Raw genomic sequence first — 18188 nt, forward strand, 5'->3', positions numbered from 1 at the left:
ATTTACTGAATGGTAGAAATGAGACTAACTTAATGTGTCCGATGTAGAATTATTTCTTTGGTTTGAGGCTTTGTGATGTGAGGGGGCCCCATTATAATGCAGATGGTGGTAATCCAGTAAATTCACTCTTCCCATGGGGAAGCATTTCCATCAATCGGCTGTCATCCTTAGGTTGTGCTAGTCCTAGGCAATCCAGGAAATCCCCACCCAGTATTGTCTTTTGGCTACACTAGCATCTGAAAATCAGAGCTGGGGACCCTGCATAGAGGGGCATCATTTGAAGGACACCAGAGTAATGGTGGTGTGACAGCTCTCCTGGAAGAAGCTAGGCACATGTTCCGATTTCCCATTCCTGATTGATCCATACATTCACTATGCCACTTATCACTGAAACTCTGCCAGACACCGCAGCACTAGTTAACTAATTGGAAAAAATTAAACAATATTATTTTCACAAGAGTGTAGAGAAATGGACATTCACATACCATGCCAGAGCTGGAAGAGACTGTAGTCCCCGGATAGGCAGCCACGAGCCCTCCGCTAACTTGGGGGATATGGGCTTCTGTTCCTAAAAAGAAAGAAGGGGAGAATGGATTTGGGAGCCCATAAGAGACCTATGTCTTTGAAGCAGTTTGGTTTCTTATATTCCATTGGTTTTTGTTTATTTGGTTTTTTTTTTTTTTGTTTGTTTGTTTGTTTCTTTAAGGCTATACGATCAAAAAGTCGTGGAACTGTAGAAGACTTCTTCTTGGCTGGCCGAAATCTAGCATGGTGGCTGGTGAGTGGTAGTCCACTTTGGGGGCTACATATTAGCTTGTTTATTACTTTAATGTAGATGTCTTATTCTCAAAATAATATGAAGTTTTTACATCAGGAAAGCCATTTCACTGGTAACTCCTTTAACTGTTAAGTAGCTTGTTACCTAAATATAATATTTCTATTTAACTCAATTTAGTTCAATAAGCATTTATTTGGTTACTGAAATATGTTTGGGACTCTCTGTACTTACTGAACTTGCATGTCTGTTTTCTTTGCCAGGTTAGGGAAGTTTTCATGTCCCAATAAAACTAGTATGTACAAGGAAATAGTACTGCCCTCTGGAACCACACGACCTAGAGTGGGAATTAGACATGCATCCAGTGAATTACAGTCCATGGCCATACAGTTAGGTCTGACAGGAGGTGCACGGGCCAGCTGTCGATGAAGCGTACACTCAGGCTTCCTGGGTAGAACTAGGGCAAAACTGGAAAGGTCTTACAGAGGTGAAGTGATTTGAGCAGTATTTGGAGGTAGAGTACGTCATTCCGAGGTACAGCTCTCTGAATTATTTTTGAATCTTCTTTTTTTGTAAACCTGATTTAAAAAGAAATTGAATGTGGCTAAGTAAGCAATGTTTGCAGTGGGCCTCCTACCTTAGTTTATTTTGCAGCAGAGAATTCTAGCAACACAATCTCTTCCTAGGCTGTGAGGCCCCCAGTCTTTTTCCTGAGCCAGTCTTAGGCTTTGAAATCCTATATTCTGTACCCAGAAAAACGGCCATCTGCTGCCCACGTTACCTTGTATAACTGTGACGCTTGTAATGGTTTTCAGACAACATAGCATGTTTTGGCCTCCCAATGTTTATACTATATGTTATGACCTTATTAATCTCTTTACTGTGACTTCTTTTGTCTTTATTAGGATTATTGCTTAATGAACAAAATATATTGTGGTATTATTAAAGGAAATTGAAATAAAAGAATAATCCTGCTACTCCAAATTTCTCTTTTCTATTTTTATTCAGTCAGCAGATGTTTGATGGATAGCAGTTGCTTTTGCTGGGGGCCTCCACATGGCTTATTCTTTTCTTTGTCTTCCTTCTTTTCTTTTTAAATCATGCATGGCTTATTTGGGTAGTCAGTTCTCAGTCCTCATTTTACCTGACCTGGCAGTGCAGAAACTCTGAACTCTTAGTCCTCCCTCCCTCCGCATTTTGTCACCCGGCTCTCCTCCTTTCCTGCAGCTCCACCAGCCACTCAGTCCCAGTCTCCCTGGCTGATTCTCTTCCATCTCCTTGACTTCTTAACTCTGGAGTTCCCCAGGGTCAGAGCCTGACCTCTCTCCAGTTACATTCACACACGTGACCTCTCCTCTAGCCTTATGGCATTAAACACCAATTACATGCTAACACATCCCAGACCTCTCCCTTGAACTGCAGGCCTGTGTGCCCAGCTGCAGCTGAGAGCTCTCTCAGGTGTCTCAAACTGAACAAGTCCAAAAGGAACCCTGGACTTTCCTCTACAAATCTGCTTCTCCCACCATGCTTCCTGTCTCCTGAATAGCAACTCCATCCTTTAGGGCATCACTTGACAGCATGGCGTCATATTAGACGCTTGATTCTGTCTCACACCCAACATCCAATCCATTGCGGGGGGGCGGGGTTCCGAAATCTGACCACTTCTCATCAGCTGTGCCCCTGGGTCCATTCTGCCATTGCCTCTCCCTTGGGTTTGTTATAACAGCCTCTTTTCTGGGCCCCCTCCTTCTACCTCTGCTTTTCTCCATCTAGGCTCAACAAAGCAGAGATCCAGTTAAAACTTGAGTCAGACCTTGTCACTTTTATGCTTAAAACCCTCTGGGGGCTCCCCTGTCACCCAGAATGAAAGCCCAGCTGCTTATAATGGCTTGTGTGAGGCCACAGGTAATCTGCCCTCCTTACCCCACATGCCTTGCCTGTCAGGACTCCTGTGCTCAGTTCTAGCCAGTGTCCTTGAACCTTCAGCTGTGCTTCTGCCTCGGAGCCTTTGCCCTGCTGCTGCTTCCACCTGGAGGCTTCTCCCCAGATAGCTCGTGGCTTGCTTCCTCGCCTGGCATTCCTCAGATCTCCTCTCTGACTATCTACCCCAACCGCCCAGTTTCTCATCACTTCCTATTAATTTTCCTACCTTCCTTTTTATTATGCTAGAAAATAACCCTCTAGTTTATTTTGTTTATTCTCTTCTTCCCCAAAGAATGTTATCTTCATGAGGGCAAGGATTTTTGTCTATTTTCCTCACTAATGTATCCCTAGAATAGTGCCAGGCAATGGAATCGACATTTATAATAGTTATTCAATTAATGAATGGTGACTTTTTAACCTGCCTTTAATTTAATAATGTATTAATATCTTCCTAGCTCTATATAAACATAGGTAGGTAAATATAGATATTTTATATAGGGTGGGCAAAAGTAGGTTTACAGTTGTGAGTACGTGGAACACAGAGTTTATTCTTGTATTATTATTTGTTACTTATTGTCTTATTTTTCATATTTATATGCAGTTGCATAGTATTATATCATATGAGCATCTCACTTTTATTTACTATATTATCAGGCGATTTAAGCTGTATATAATTTTGCAGTATTATGATAAACGTAGTAAACATTCCTGATGGTAAAAATAACTACCATTACTTGAGTACTTAGTATGTGCCTCTTCTAAGAGTTTTTTGCCTTATATTTGTTGCTGCTAAGATGTTTGTTGCCTGTATGTCCTAAACTATGTGTTATTAGTGCATTTTAGCTTTCATAGTTAAAATAACAGAACTTCTTGTTTAATGTTTTTGGTATTAAATGCTATTTTATCTTATGTTAATATTGTCAGTGCTGTTTTTGTTTTTTGTTTGTTTGTTTTTACCTAAAAGGCTTGTTATTTTAAGCCTCTCTTGATAATTTGGTTTTAAATGTGTCTCATGTCAAGAGCATAATACTTGGGTTTTTGTTTTAATGCTACCTCCACTCAGTTAAAAAGCTGTTACTGGTTTAGAAGGGATTTTGTTCACTTTAAATGCCTCTGGAATTTTTTATTTTGAAAATAACAGATGTTGGTTGGGAAAAAAATTAAAAGTTACAGTCCAAGTGTAGACCTCACGGTTTTCTCCCCATTCCATCTCTACACCCATAATTCCAGTCTCCAGAAGTATCTTGTGCTACATATTTATATCCTGAATCTCTCCCATGCGTATATAAACACATATGTGCACAATTGTAATGGACCACATAAATTTTTAATGAGATTACATATGTTTAAATTGTTTTATTACTTAATAGAGCTCTTTTATTCTTTATTTATGCTACATTGTATTTCATTATTTTTATGTATTTTAACCAGTCCCTTAGAGATAGCCAGTTACATTGTCAATATTTTAAAATTATTTCCAAACAATGATGGAATTACACTCCTGCTGATATTTCTGCGTTAGGGAATTACAAGTAAGTCAGTGGAGCATGTGGAGAGTGGCAATGTAAGAATGGCTATTCTACCTTTTTCACATTCTCCCTCTTAACTTATGGTTAGGGTTTATGTAGAAGAAACGTGAATGGAAATTATGGCCAGGGAATAATCCCTTTTGAAAAATTGTGAAATTCAGTTTGAGTTTACATTTGTGAAATTAATTCTTGGACTTGGACTAAAAGTTCTGATATGGAATTGTCTTTCAATTATCAGACAGGTGCTTCTCTTTTTGCCTCCAATATTGGCACTGGCCACTTTATGGGCCTGGCTGGAACAGCAGCGACTTCAGGGATTGCTGTTGGGGCCTTTGAGTGGAATGTAAGTAACTAACCTTCACCTTTACCATTGTCCAAATAAAACTCATAAACATGAAAACTTGCTTCCAATCCTGAATAAATATTGAAGAGAAGTCATGGAAGAAAGGAACCAAGTCTTTAGTTTCTAAAAAAAAAAGTGCTAGTTTCTTTTCTTCTTGGTAAATTAATGAAGAAACAGAGAATATTTATATTTCAGGGACTCTAGGAATACACTAAACAAAAAACTTTTTTAGGAGACTAGTCATGTAGAGAAAAGATCATATTAACATTTAAATACATATACATTTATGTGTATATATATATACACACATACAGATATATAACACACATATATAATTAAATATAAAAGACAGTTAAAAATAAATATATATACTTACATATAAATATATATACATGTATATATGTGTGTATATGCATGTGTACATATATCTGTATGTATATATTTGCAGTATATATTAAGAATGAACTTCAACTAGTTTCTACAGAACTCCTAATTGATCTCCTAAGAATACCAGGTTTTAACTGTAAAACTTATAAAGTGAATTATTTATTTGGCCTGTGGTATACATTTGTTGTAGGACATTGAATTGTCCACCTGAACTATATGTGAATTTATAAGTCTTGTGTTAATTAACCTATCTTTGTATAAATCATCTGACTTCTTTTGGATAAATCAGAAAGCTCCCTGTTTTCTGAGTCACATCATTCTTCCTACAGACTACAAAAATAAGGAATACTTCTAGCAGAGTCAATTCCAAACCTAGTAAGAAACCCTGGACTCTTCAACTATTTCCTCTCAGAATTTACTAGCATCTCCTTCACATATTCAGTTTACCTTACCCCTTCTTTGTAAAGAAAGCCAGACCCAATTTTTTTACTTAATTTCAATAACTTGCATGAAATTTTGGTATAGTTTCTCTTCCATTTCTCTAAATGGTTTCTGATTTATTTTCTTTTTTAACTAACTATTATATTTAATTTTAAGTCACCTTCATTCCTATCTGGAAGTAGGCAAACAATAAATTAATAAATACCTTGAAGCTTGGCTCAATGAACCCCCCACAATGGAAAGATCAAGTGCCTATACATTAAGTTCATTGGGTGGGAAGGTTTACACTTGGGCTGTTATTGTAAGGTCTCCAGCAGTGATACCTTAGTTAGGCTCAAAATAGATAGTAAGTGGGCTTGCATCTCATTTAAGAGCTTGGTCTATATGGGACCCTGATGTTTTTCTTTTTGGTTTCAGGCTCCATTTCTGCTCTGTGTTCTTGGTTGGATATTTTCTCCTATTTACATTAAGGCTGGGGTGAGTGCCTATTATCAGTTACACAATTTTCTACAATACTTTTTCTTACAAATATTACATTGGTAAAAACATCCTGGAAAATCAGTTCAACTCCTCAGCCTTTTGATCCCTGCACTGACCTCCCTAAATCCTGAGAAATGTCTACAATAACATTGTTCTGCCTGGGTAAGCAGGTGCCAGTAACTGCCTGCTTTTTCACTCTGGACCTTACTCAGAGTTACCTCTTAAAGCTTGTATAGGAAACATTTTAAAACTTTATTTAAAAATAAGACATAAATAAATTAAGAGAACAATTATGTTAGTAATTGGAAGACAGTAGCTTAAAAATGTTAGTTCTCCCCAAACTGGTCTGTGCAAACAGGATTTCTTAGAAACTGACAAGCTAATTCTAAGGGGACAAAGAGTTGCCCGGCTGAGAGGGCAGAGCAAAGAGACTATCTAGGCTGCACAACCACAAGGATATGTGGAGTGATGTTATCAAAATGGCAAAATAACCATTTTCTATCATCTTCCCTCAAAGAATACCAATTTAGACAATCACCCACAGACAAGAGGGCCTTATGGGAGTCCATAAGTCTAGTGGAAAAATTCTAGCACAATTCTGAAGCAAACAAAAAACAAAAACAAAAAACAACTTTGGACACATTAAAGAGGGTAAGAGGACTAGTTCACTTTACCTCTGTCACCCCTCCGCAAGGTGGCACAGCTTATACCAAAAGAGAACTCAGCCTGAGTTCTTTCCTTCTGAGAGTATGTGAGTAAGTACCTGGCTACTCCAGCTGTGCAGGCTGCTTCCAGAAAGACCTGCTGCTCTCCCTCTCGTGCACTGAGGTGTACTGCATCACTAGGAGTCAGGAAGTGGCTGGGATCATAGCAGTCAGGGCTCTCAGATGTCATCAAAGGAACATGGCTCCCACTGATTGTTCTGTGGACTATGAGGAAGCCTGCCAGTGACCTGTTGGGGACTTCTTATCTGCAGATTCCCCCGACTGGCCCGTGGGTACCCCAACATTCTGCACATCACATCTACATATACTTCTACCCTGTGGTCATGTCCACTGAGCGCCCCTGACAGTGACAAGAGGAAGCCTTTGCATGAAGCTTATGAGCATGTGGAGAAGGCCAGCCTGACTCTGGATTGGGAAAAAGCACACAAATTTGAACATTCAGCATCACAGTGAGGGAAGCAAGCAAACAGGAGGCTAGCAGCACTCAGCCTGGCTTTGCAGGATCACGAGAAGACATATCATTTTTAGAATTCCTGCATATGAGGGAACAAGAAGTGCAGAGCAGGTTTATTCATAGAAAAGGTCTCAGCGCCTCAGAATCCATAGCAAGGCTGACAGAAGGTATTTTATTCTAAAAGCCAATCAGTAAAGACTGGAGGAGGTGACTGCTTCCTCAAATGCAAAAACATCAGTACAAGATGTCAAGAAATGTGAAAAATCAAGGAAACATGACACCACCAAAGGAGCACAATAATTTCCTAGTAACCAGCCCCCAGAAATAGAGATCTAAGATATGCCTAATAAAGAATTCAAAAGAGTTGTTTGAAGGAAGCACAGTAGCTACAAGAATACACAGAAAGACAATTCAACAGAATAAGGGAAACAATACACACACAAAATGAGAAGTTTAACAGAGAGAAGTCCTAAAAATAACCAAACAAATTCTGGGTCTGTGGAATATGATGAATGAAATGAAAAATACAAAAGAGGGCTTCAATATCAGACTGGATCAAACAGAAAAAGAATCTGTGAAGTAGAAGACAGGTCAGTAGAAATTATCCAGTCAGAGAAGAACAAAGAAAAAAAGAGTGAAAAAGCCTGTGTGAACCATGGGATACCATTAAGAGAAACCATCTACACATTATTGGAGTGCCAGTAGAAGAAGAGAGGGGGGATGAGGCAGAAAGCTTATTTAAATTAGTAGAGACTGAGAACTTCACCAAATCTGGGGAGAGATTTGGATATCCAAGATCATGAAGTTCATAGTTTCCTCCCAAAATTTCAACAGAAAATTATCTTCTCCAAGGCATACTATAATAAAACTGTCTAAAATCAAATACAAGAGAAAAAAATTTTAAGCAGCAACAGAAAAAGTTTCTCACCTACAGAATAACCCCATAAGGCTATTGGTGGATTTATCAGCAGCAGCCATGCAGGCCAGGAGAGAGCGGGATGATATATTAAAAGTGATGAAAGAAAACACTGCCAATCAAGAATACTTTACCTAGCAAAGCAGTTCTTCAGAAATAAAGGCAAAATACATTCCCAAACAAAAACTGAAGGAGTTAATACCACTAGAACTTCCTTACAAGAAATGCTTAAGAGAGTTCTTCAGGCTTAAATGAAAGGATGCTAATCAGTAACTTGAAAATATACAGCAGACACCAATAAGTATACAGTCAAATTCAGAATACTCAAGTACTGTAATATGGTGGTATATTAATCACTTAAGTCTAATATAAATGTTAAAAGACAAACTGTTTAAAATGACTATATCTCCATAATGGATAGATACATAATATAAAAAAGCTAAGTTATGACATAAAAAACAAAATATCGAGGGAGTAAAAAGGTAGAGTTTTTGTATTAATCAAAGTTATCAGCTTAAAATAGACTGTTGTATCTATGAGATGTTTTATGTAAGCCTCATGGTAACCACAGTAGCAAAAACCTACAGTAGGTACACAAAAGATGAAGAGGGAGTAATCAAAGCATACCACTATAGGAAACCCTCAGTTCACAGAGGGAGACAGCAAAAGAGGAAGAAAGTAACACAGGAACTATAAAACAGCCATAAAACAAATAATACAATGAAATTATTAAGTCCTTACCTATGAATAATTACTTTAAATATAAATGAATTAAATTCTCCCATCAAAAGGCATGGGGTGGGTGGCTGAATGGATTTTTAACAATAGCATGATGACTGTTGTCGTCGGCAGCCGTCCATCTCGAGAGACGATGGTGTAGCTTCTTAAGAGTCTATCTGCACCGCCGAGAATGGCTGTGCAGTCCGACTCGGGAGTGACACGGTATCTGTCTCCTCCCGTGTTGAATCGACATCTTGCGATGACGCTGGAGTGTCCTCTCCAGTGAAGCTGAAGCTACAGAGCCTGGGCAGGGTGATATGGAGGGTCTGCTGTTGCCCATGCAGCAGACCCCCCCTCTCTTCGCAGCTGAAGGGTCCAAGGGAAAGACGGAGTCAATACAGCTTGGCTTCAGGTGCGCCGCAGGAGTTGCATGATGACTGTAGTTAACAATATTATATTACATACTTAAAAGTGGCTTAGTGAGTAGATTTTAAATGTTCTCACCACAGAAGAAATGGTAACTATGTGGGGTGATGGAGATGTTAACTAGCCCTCCTGGGGTGATCATTTTACTATATATATGTGTATCAAATCTTGTTGTATATCTTAAACATGATGTTATATGTCATATCTCAATAAAGCTAGGAAAAATTAATAAAATGTATATGAAAAAGCAAAAGTATATGAATACAAAGGTACTTCTATCAAAGAAAAATAAGAAGGACTTAACTTATTTAATATAAGGGCTTACTGTAAAGCTGAAGTAATTAAAACAGTACGGCATTGACACAAGGATGAGCACATTGACAAGTGAAACGGAGGAAAAGCCCAGACACATTCATATGTGGGCTCTTTATGACACTGATGGCAAAACAGGTCACTGACAAAAGGAGGGTCAGTTGATTATCATATGAAAAAAATAAAACTGGGTCCCTATTTTACACAAAAATAATTTTAGATTGGTCAAACACTTAAATAAGAGAGGCAATTTTTAAAAAATTTTTGCAAGGAAGTATAGAATATATTTATGGCCTTGAGATAGAGGATTGTAAAATAAGACACGAAAATCCCAAATTCCTCGCTGAACAGCCAAATAAAAGGCAGAGAAAAGAGCCAACCCTGCTGACACCTTGAACTTCCCACCTCCAGGACTATGAGACAATACACTCAAATAGTAAGTGTAAAACATCTCAGAGCCTGCCTAAGAAAGTGAGCCATAGATGGCAGGATATGATTAAAAAAGAAGTAAACGGTAAAAGGAAAATATGTAGGTGTTTCAGAGATACCATCCCCTGTTAAGCCCCCAGGTAAGTCTTCATAAAACAGATGGAATTTGAGTTAGATGTGTGTGAGCTAGACGGACAAGAACACATGATGATATTTGGGACAGAAGGTGGGACAGTATTCATTTAACAGTTATTTATTCACCTACCATGAGCCGGGCACTGTGCTTGGGTCCAAGAATCTAATGAACAAAGAGGGTGCACTCCTTGCCACCCAGGTGCACACAGCCTGAGAAGGCAGAAGTAGAAACGAACAGGGTTATTCTGTCTCTCTTGAGCACTTGCTATGCTTGTAGTATATGATAAAGCATTTAATTTTGCTCTGTGATTTTTTTTCATAAAAGTGATTTGTCGTCATTATATATTTTCAGTTAGCTGGATTTCCTTCTGCCTTCTGAAGATGGCACCGGAAGCTCAATTCCAAGCTTCCTGAAGATAGCGATATTGCCTTTCCTTTCATATTTCTCTCATCTTCACAGGTACCTGTAGTACAAAGCCAGAGTCCGTACCCTGCATCTTGCCTTCCCGGGCCACTCCCACCATCAACTGCAACTCTGTGACAACCAGCAGGTGGTGAGCAAGGCCCATCCTTGTGGCCTGCCTCTTCTGTCACTCTGACAGTGACTTCTCTTGTTGCTCGCATAGGTGGTGACAATGCCAGAATATTTGAGGAAGAGGTTTGGTGGCTACCGGATCCAGATCCTTCTTGCTATTCTGTACTTACTGCTCTATATCTTCCATAAGATCTCAGTAAGTTGTGTAAAAGCCAGTCCAAGAAAGAAAACAAACAAAAATCAATAGACAGGACTGTGCTATATTTGTCCCAGCAGTTCACACTAGGGCCCCATAAGTTACTTATCAGCCTTTGCTGTTAAAGCCAGATCAGAGAAAGAATAGCTTAATGACAGATCACAAAAACTAAAAGACAGAGACATCTTCTTTGCCTCCCAAGCCTGGGTTATAGGTCCCTCCTGTGTATTCCCAGAGAACTTTGGGCTTACCGGTGTCATATCATTAGGTAATGTCACTCCCCCACTTAGAACAAGCCAGCAGTTTCCATCACCCTAAAAAGAAAACCTAAACCCCTTGTCATGACTGGTATGGACGGACTGTCTTGTTCTAGCCCCTGCCTCTCTAGCCTTGTCCTCTCTCCGGTGGTCACCGTGCTATAGCCACACTGGCTGCCTTATTGTTTCTCAAATCCAGCAAGCTTATCCCCATTTGAAGTCCTTGACACCTGCTCTGTACTGTAGAATGTTCTTCCCCCATGTTTTACAAGTATCCCCTTGGAAAGGGCTTCCATGGATATATCGGTCAGTCTCCATTACATTACATACTGTTTTTATTTTCTTTGTAATACTCGCCACCATATAAGAGGAATTTATTTGTTTCCTTGCTTATTATCTGTCTCCTCCACTCCAGCACAAACTTCTTCAGGCCCAGAGCCTTGCCTGGCTTGTTCACTGCATTACATCTCTGTGCCGAGAACATGTTTATCACAGAAGGCACTCAATAAATGTTTCTTGAATGTTTGAATAAGTGTCACTTATCACGTTACATTAAAATTGCCCATTTAGTGGTCTGTCTCTGTCATAAAGTGTAAGCTACTTAAAGACAGTGACTGACTTTTGGTAACCCTTTGTCTTCAAAATCCTGTTAGGTACCTTACACACTGTTAATACTCAGTAAACGTTTGGTAAATAAGTGGATAGGAGAATGTTGGGGGAGTTTCTGCCCATTGTACTTCTGGCTTTGGGGACCAGAATAACAAAGCAAGAAGTTAGCTGGTTAAATGATGCTCTGATGCTTCAGAATCACTGTCATCTAAGCCAGGGATCAACAAATCCAGCCCACAGGACAGTTCTTGTAGTGGTCTGGTTTGTACCATCCTTAAGCTAAGAATGGTTTTTGCAGAACTCAAGGGTTGTAAAAAAAAAAAAAAAACAGAGACAGTATGTGGCCTGTATAGCCTACAGTATTTACCGTCTGGTCCTGTACAGAAAAAGCTGGCCAACTCCTAATGAGCTGTTCCCTTTGCCTTCCCCGGGGCAGAACTGCAGGAATAGCTCACTGTCTAGCATGCTCCCCACTCTGACGCTTCAGGAAGGAAGCGGCTAACCTGTATTAAACACATTAATTGGGTTAACCCAAGTTCTAAAGATGCTGACCTTGGCTGAACTTGTGGGGCACAAGCCTTGTTGCCCAGCAGAACTTGGGTAACCTTCCCCCTGTGCCCACTGGAGATCTAGTGCATGTGCTCACTGCAGGTGGCTTCTGAGGTCAGTTCTTTACAGGGCTGCTGTGGACTGAGCTGAAAATGAAAGAGCAGCCTGTTGCCTTGTACTCATTTCAGGTGGATATCTGTACTGGTGCCATATTCATGAGGCTGATTCTGGGGCTGGATATTTACGTGGTCACCATAGTCTTGCTGTCAATTACTGGTGTTTATACCATCACAGGTGAGGTTGCTGTAACCATGCAGGTATTTATATCAACACAAAAGCTCTACCTCCTAGTGAAGTCCTAATAGACATTGAGGCAGGGGTCTTCAGCTTTTACATTTTCCTTAAGTCTGTAGAGCGCATTGCTGAGGCCAGGGCAGGAGGTGGGGTGCAAGTAGTAAAAATAATAAAGGCAGGAGAGCCAAAGTGGAATCCTAACCCTAGAAATCAGATTGGGCTGGTGGGGCCTTTCTGACTGGCGGGGTCAGCAGTGATGGTGTTTTAGGTGGGGTTGGGCCAGATACAACAGGTTGCCCAGTGAAAGAAGGGGACCACAGAAAGGGAAGGAGGGGGAGGCAGTGACCTCAGGCCATCTGCTCACCTGGTCACCTGGTCAGGCCATCAGACAGGATCTCCTACGGAGGCAGTTCTGTCCCAGACGGTCTCTGCCTAGGCTTTGAGAGTGAGGATACATGTCTCATCTTGCATGTAGGTAGGCATCCCTGCAGTTCACCACTGTCGAGTGAGAGACTCAGGGTTGGGAACGGAATACGTGTAATCATTAGCTCTCAATGTGGGGGGCTGGGGATTGAGCTTTTCTTCCCAGGGGACACTTAGTAATGTCTCAGACATTTTTGGTTGTTGCAACTGGAAAATGCTACTGGCAGCTAGCAGATAGAGACCAGGGATGTGCTTGCTGACCCTTGCTTCCAAACGGAGATTTTTAAAAAACTAACAAGTTTTTTTTTCCTTAGGAAAACTACCAGGTTTTGAATCATCAAAAAACTGGGAAATAAAGAGAAATTGAGGCATAGAAGGGCAAGATGAGAACCCAGCAAAAGATCACGAAGGGGATTAAAGAGAGAAAACAGGTGTAGCAGGACCAAGGATAGGGAGTTGTCAGGCCCGCTGAGGGAAGGGACAGAAGGTGTGAGTGTGCAGACCTGGAGGAAACAAGTGTGCAGAATAGGGTGCCGAAGCAACTTTGAGCAGAAAGTCAAACGCGCTTTCGTTCCTCGTCCTCCTGCCTCTTCAGGTGGTCTTGCAGCTGTGGTTTATACCGATACCTTACACGCTGGCGTGATGATTCTGGGATCAGTCTTGCTAATGGGCTTCGGTAAGTAAATCTTGAGAAGATTGAGTACTTTGGGTGGTATCTTCGAATCTGATTGCTGCCTGGGGCCGTTTCAGCCCCTTCGTCTTGCAGATAGGAGACTGAGGCTCTCAGAACCCAAGAGCATTATCTAAGGTCATGCTGAAAACTGGGGAGGAAACTTCTGCTTACCAGAGAAGAAAGGAGTCAAGGAATTAGAGTGGCAATGACAAACTCTAGTGCTATGGAACAGCGGTCCACAGTGGTCCCCCACTCTCATCCTCACCTCTGTCCATGCTCTTCCTCTCCAGTTAGAAGTCCCCCTCCTTTTCATCCACTCAATCAAGCCCATCTGTCAATGTCAATGGAAGGACCTCCCCCCAAAGGTGTGATACTGTGATTACTCCATCTGCACTCTTTCTCCTCTGGATATGCATCGCTGTCCACAACTTCACAATTTTTTAACATACCTTGATTGTTCATTGATGGTGTCACGTGAGTAAGTCATACTTCCCAGGTTCATAACCTCTTAAGAATCAGAGCCATCGTATCTCTCATACAGTGCAGTCTGAGGCACATGGTAGGTTATTAATTCATCCAAAAAAAATTGGAAATAAAGGGAAATTGGGAAATGAAAGGACAAGATAAGAATCCAACAAATTATTAAGTATAAGAATGAAAATAGTAGCTCATATGAATTGAGTATCAGGTACCAAGTAGGCGTTTCTCTGTATTGCCTCTTTGACCATCACAATCACGATGAGGCATGACTACTGTTGTTATCCCCATTTTACATATGAGGAAACTGAGTCTCACTTAAGTAACTTACAAGCCACAGCAGGAGCAGAGCTCAGAACCCTAGGTCTCTAACACCAAAGCCCAGTACATGAACTTACATATTACAGCGCCTGTAATGGCAAGTACACTTACCTTCAGATGGAAGTTTCCTTCCCCTGGCTAGGACAGGAGTATGACCTTGGGGAAGCTGGTGTTACCCACTGCTCCATGGGTAAGAAATAGGTCTGGAAGGAGACCTAGAAGGAGAAGTTCTTGGCCCAGGTATTGAAAAAATATTGAAGTGCTATGTGAATACAGCTGTTGTACCCCATGGAGGGAGAACAGATAGAATCAAACAAAATATACAGTCCTCAGTCTTAACTGTTCAGTAAGCATTAGTGTGCCATGAGGTACTCTCAGTATGGTGCTGCTGGGAAACAAAATGCATGTCAAGTATGAATTTTTTAATGAGCTAAGAAGCAATGGCTAATTTGAGTGACAAAACTATAAAACACACTAAGTCATTGTGTTTAATTATGTGCCAGTGTTAAACATCACACTTTTTTTTTATCCTCACCTGAGGACATACTTATTGATTTTAGAGAGTGGGGAAGGAAGGGAGAGAGAGAGAGAAGCATCGACGTAAGAAAGAAATATCGCCTCCTGTATGTGCCCTGACCGGGGACCGAACCTGCAACCTAGGCAAGTTTCCAGACCAGGAATTGAGCCTGTGACCTTTTAGTTTACGGGATGATGCTCCAACCAACTGCGTCACACCAGCCAGGGCAACATAGACATTTTTTAAACCTGCCAAGGCCGCCCCAATCATTGAAAATGGCATCCAGTTAAACTTTAGGAGCAGGTGGGATATTCCATTTACTAGCAATTATATTTCTAAATAATTGTATTTTCTTTACTATTATAGACTGAGTGTCTGTGTCCCTCCAAAACTTATGTTGAAATTCTAACCCCTAATGTGATGATATTAAAAGGTGGGGTCTTTTGGCAGCTCTTTCCTCATGAATGGTATTAATGACCTTATAAAAGATACCCCAGACATCTCCTTCTCCCCTTCAACCATATGAGGACACAGTGAAAAGATGGCTATATATGAACCAGGAAGTGGACCCTCACCAGACAACCAGTTGGCCAGCATTTTGGTCTTGGACTTCCCTGACTCCAGAACTGTGGGAAGTAAATATTTGTTGTTCATAAGCCACCTAATCCATGGTATTTTATTACAGCAGCCTAACAAACTAAGACATTCTCTGAGAAATTTAATGGGATTTTTTATTGAGGTGTCCACGTTAGTTCTTTTGATAAGAAAACTATTGTAAAGTAATGAAAGAATTATTTTCTTCTAAAAAATATGCAAGAACTTATTATATATATCCAAATGAATATAATCCTTCAAACTAGTTACCATGAGAACCCATACATGTACAATTTCATTTTTCATTTTTTATTTTTAGGTAATATATACACAAGCTAAACAAAACAGAAAGGTACACAGTGAAATATTCATTGTCCTCGATTTCTCATTTGACTCCCCAGACAACCAATATTATACGTTTTGTGTATGTCCTTCCAGAGATATTCCTCATAGATGCAAACATTTTGTAATCATTGAGATACACATTTTAATAGAATCAAAACAGAATTTTTGTGCCTGTTTTCTCCCACTGATACTATATTATAGGCAAATTTTTATATCAGTGAAAAGAGACCATCTTTTTTGTTTTTATATTTGTAATAAGCTTTTTGTTGAAAAGTGCACAAGTCAAAGTATGTAGTTAGATCACAGATTACAAAGTGAACACATTCTGGTAATCAGCACCAAGGCCAAGAAGTTTCCTTTTTGTTTCCTTTCTCTTCAAACTTTATATGTTTTGTTGCTTTTTCTTGCCTTATTGCACTGGCCATGACCTTTAGTACAGTGTTGAATGGAAGTAGACAGACATTCTTGTCTCATTCCCAATATTAGAGGAAATGCTTTGAATATTTCACCATTAAATAAAATATTTGCTGTCAATATTTTTAAGTATTTTTTGTCATACTAATGAAGTTGTCTTCCATTCCTAGTTTACTAATATTGTCTACCATAAATGGGCTTTAATTATGTCAAGTGTTCTTTCCACATCTACTGAGATGATTCTATTAATTTTCTCCTTTATTCTGTTAACACAGTAAATTACACCAATTTGGTTTTGACGTTAACTCAGCTTTGCATTACTGTAATAAACACAGCTTTACTCTCCGGACTGGCTATAGAGTAGTTTCCCCTTATCCATGATTAACTTTCCATAGTTGCAGTTACCTATAGCTAACCACAGTCCAAAAATATTAAATGGAAAATTACAGAAATAAAAAATATATTTTTTAAATTGCAAACCATTCTTAGTAGTGGAATGAAATCTCACTTCATTCCACCTACCTGCGACATAAATCATCCCTTTGTCCAGTGAGTCCACACTGTATGTCCTATCCACCGATTAGTTACTTAGTAGCCATTTCAGTTATCAGATCAGCTGTCATAGTATCACAGTGCTTGTATTCAGGCATCTCTTACTTGACTTAGTAATGGCCCAAAGCTCACAAATAGTGGTGGTGGCAATTTGAATATGCCAAAGAGAAGCCACAGAATGCTTCCTTTTAGTGAAAAGGTGAGGACAGTACAATAAGATATTTTGAGAGAGAGAGAGAGGCCACATTCACATTACTTTTATTATAATATATTGTTACAATTGTTCGATTTTATTATTAGTTATTGTTAATATCTTGCTGTGCCTAATTTATAAGTTAAACTTCATCATAGGTATATAGGTATAGGAAAAAACATAGTATATATAGGATTTGGTACTATCAGCAGTTTCAGGCATCCACTGGGGGTCTTGAAACATATGCCTTGTAGATAAGGAGGGACTACTGTATTAATTTATATTGTTAGCAATGTATGAGAATATATGTCTCCTAATTTCCCAGCTAACATTTAATATTTAAGACTTTTTAAAAATACGTCCAATAGGTGGGGAAAAAAATGTATCTCATTTTTGTTTTAATTCAAAGTTTCCAGACATTGGTGAGCTTTTCATACACTTGGTGGCCATATGGAGTGCCTCTTTTGTGAATTATCTGTTCATATTCTCACCATTATTTCTTCCTAGTTAGTTTTCTTTAGCTATTGAAGTATAGGAGTTCTTTACACATGATGCAAATCCCTTCTTTCAGTCTAACAAAATTTTAACTTCAAAACAAAACATTGAATTGATTGGGTGACATTGGTTAATAAAATTATATAGATTTCAGGTGTACAGTTCTGTAATACATCATCTGTATATTGTATTGTTTGTTCACCACCCTAAGTCAAGTCTCCCTCCATCACCATTTATCCCCTCTTTACGAAACTTTATTTTAGTCAAATAAATTTTAAATTTTGAGGTCAAATTCATCAACCTTCCTTTTCCTTTTTGTATCTTGTTTAAGAATGTATTCTCTAACTCAGGTTCATTCTCCAGTTTTCTCCTAATGACTTTGTAGTTTTGTATTTCACATGTTTAATACAATGAAATGTGCTGTTCATCTATAGCCACTCAGTGTCCTTTCAGTGACCAGTCTTAACTCCAAATGATTCTAAATCTATTTCAAAAAATCAAATCTATCTTAAAGGAACAAAGTATTTTTCACTTAGGTAGGTAGAATTTTGGGTATGTTAGTGCCTTTTAGAAAATATTTTTTCTTTAATGTTAAGATTTTACAGCACTTAGGATATGGAGGGAGAAATGTCACTGCCTCTGAAGAAAATTTCAAATATGAAGTTTTATGACTGTCTTACTGGCATTGCAGGAAAACAAATATTAATTTCTGTTTTAGTCAAGATTCTTTCGATAACTTACGATAGTAC

General features: G+C 39.3%; 1 protein-coding gene across 1 annotated transcript in view; it reads left to right on the forward strand.

Annotated features, from left to right (window-relative positions):
- LOC149997108 (sodium/glucose cotransporter 1-like) overlaps positions 1-18188 on the forward strand; it is a 45900-nt gene that overhangs the window by 3690 nt on the left and 24022 nt on the right. The window contains exons 2-7 of the mRNA XM_090257361.1: positions 707-778; positions 4466-4570; positions 5816-5875; positions 10622-10726; positions 12330-12435; positions 13454-13534. Coding sequence (XP_090113487.1) covers positions 707-778; positions 4466-4570; positions 5816-5875; positions 10622-10726; positions 12330-12435; positions 13454-13534 — 529 coding nt within the window. The remainder of the gene's footprint in view (positions 1-706; positions 779-4465; positions 4571-5815; positions 5876-10621; positions 10727-12329; positions 12436-13453; positions 13535-18188) is intronic.

The sequence above is a fragment of the Furipterus horrens genome, unplaced genomic scaffold, assembly GCF_987537825.1.
Source record: "Furipterus horrens unplaced genomic scaffold, mFurHor1.1.pri manual_scaffold_11, whole genome shotgun sequence".
In the NCBI taxonomy this organism is placed as follows: Eukaryota; Metazoa; Chordata; class Mammalia; order Chiroptera; family Furipteridae; genus Furipterus; species Furipterus horrens.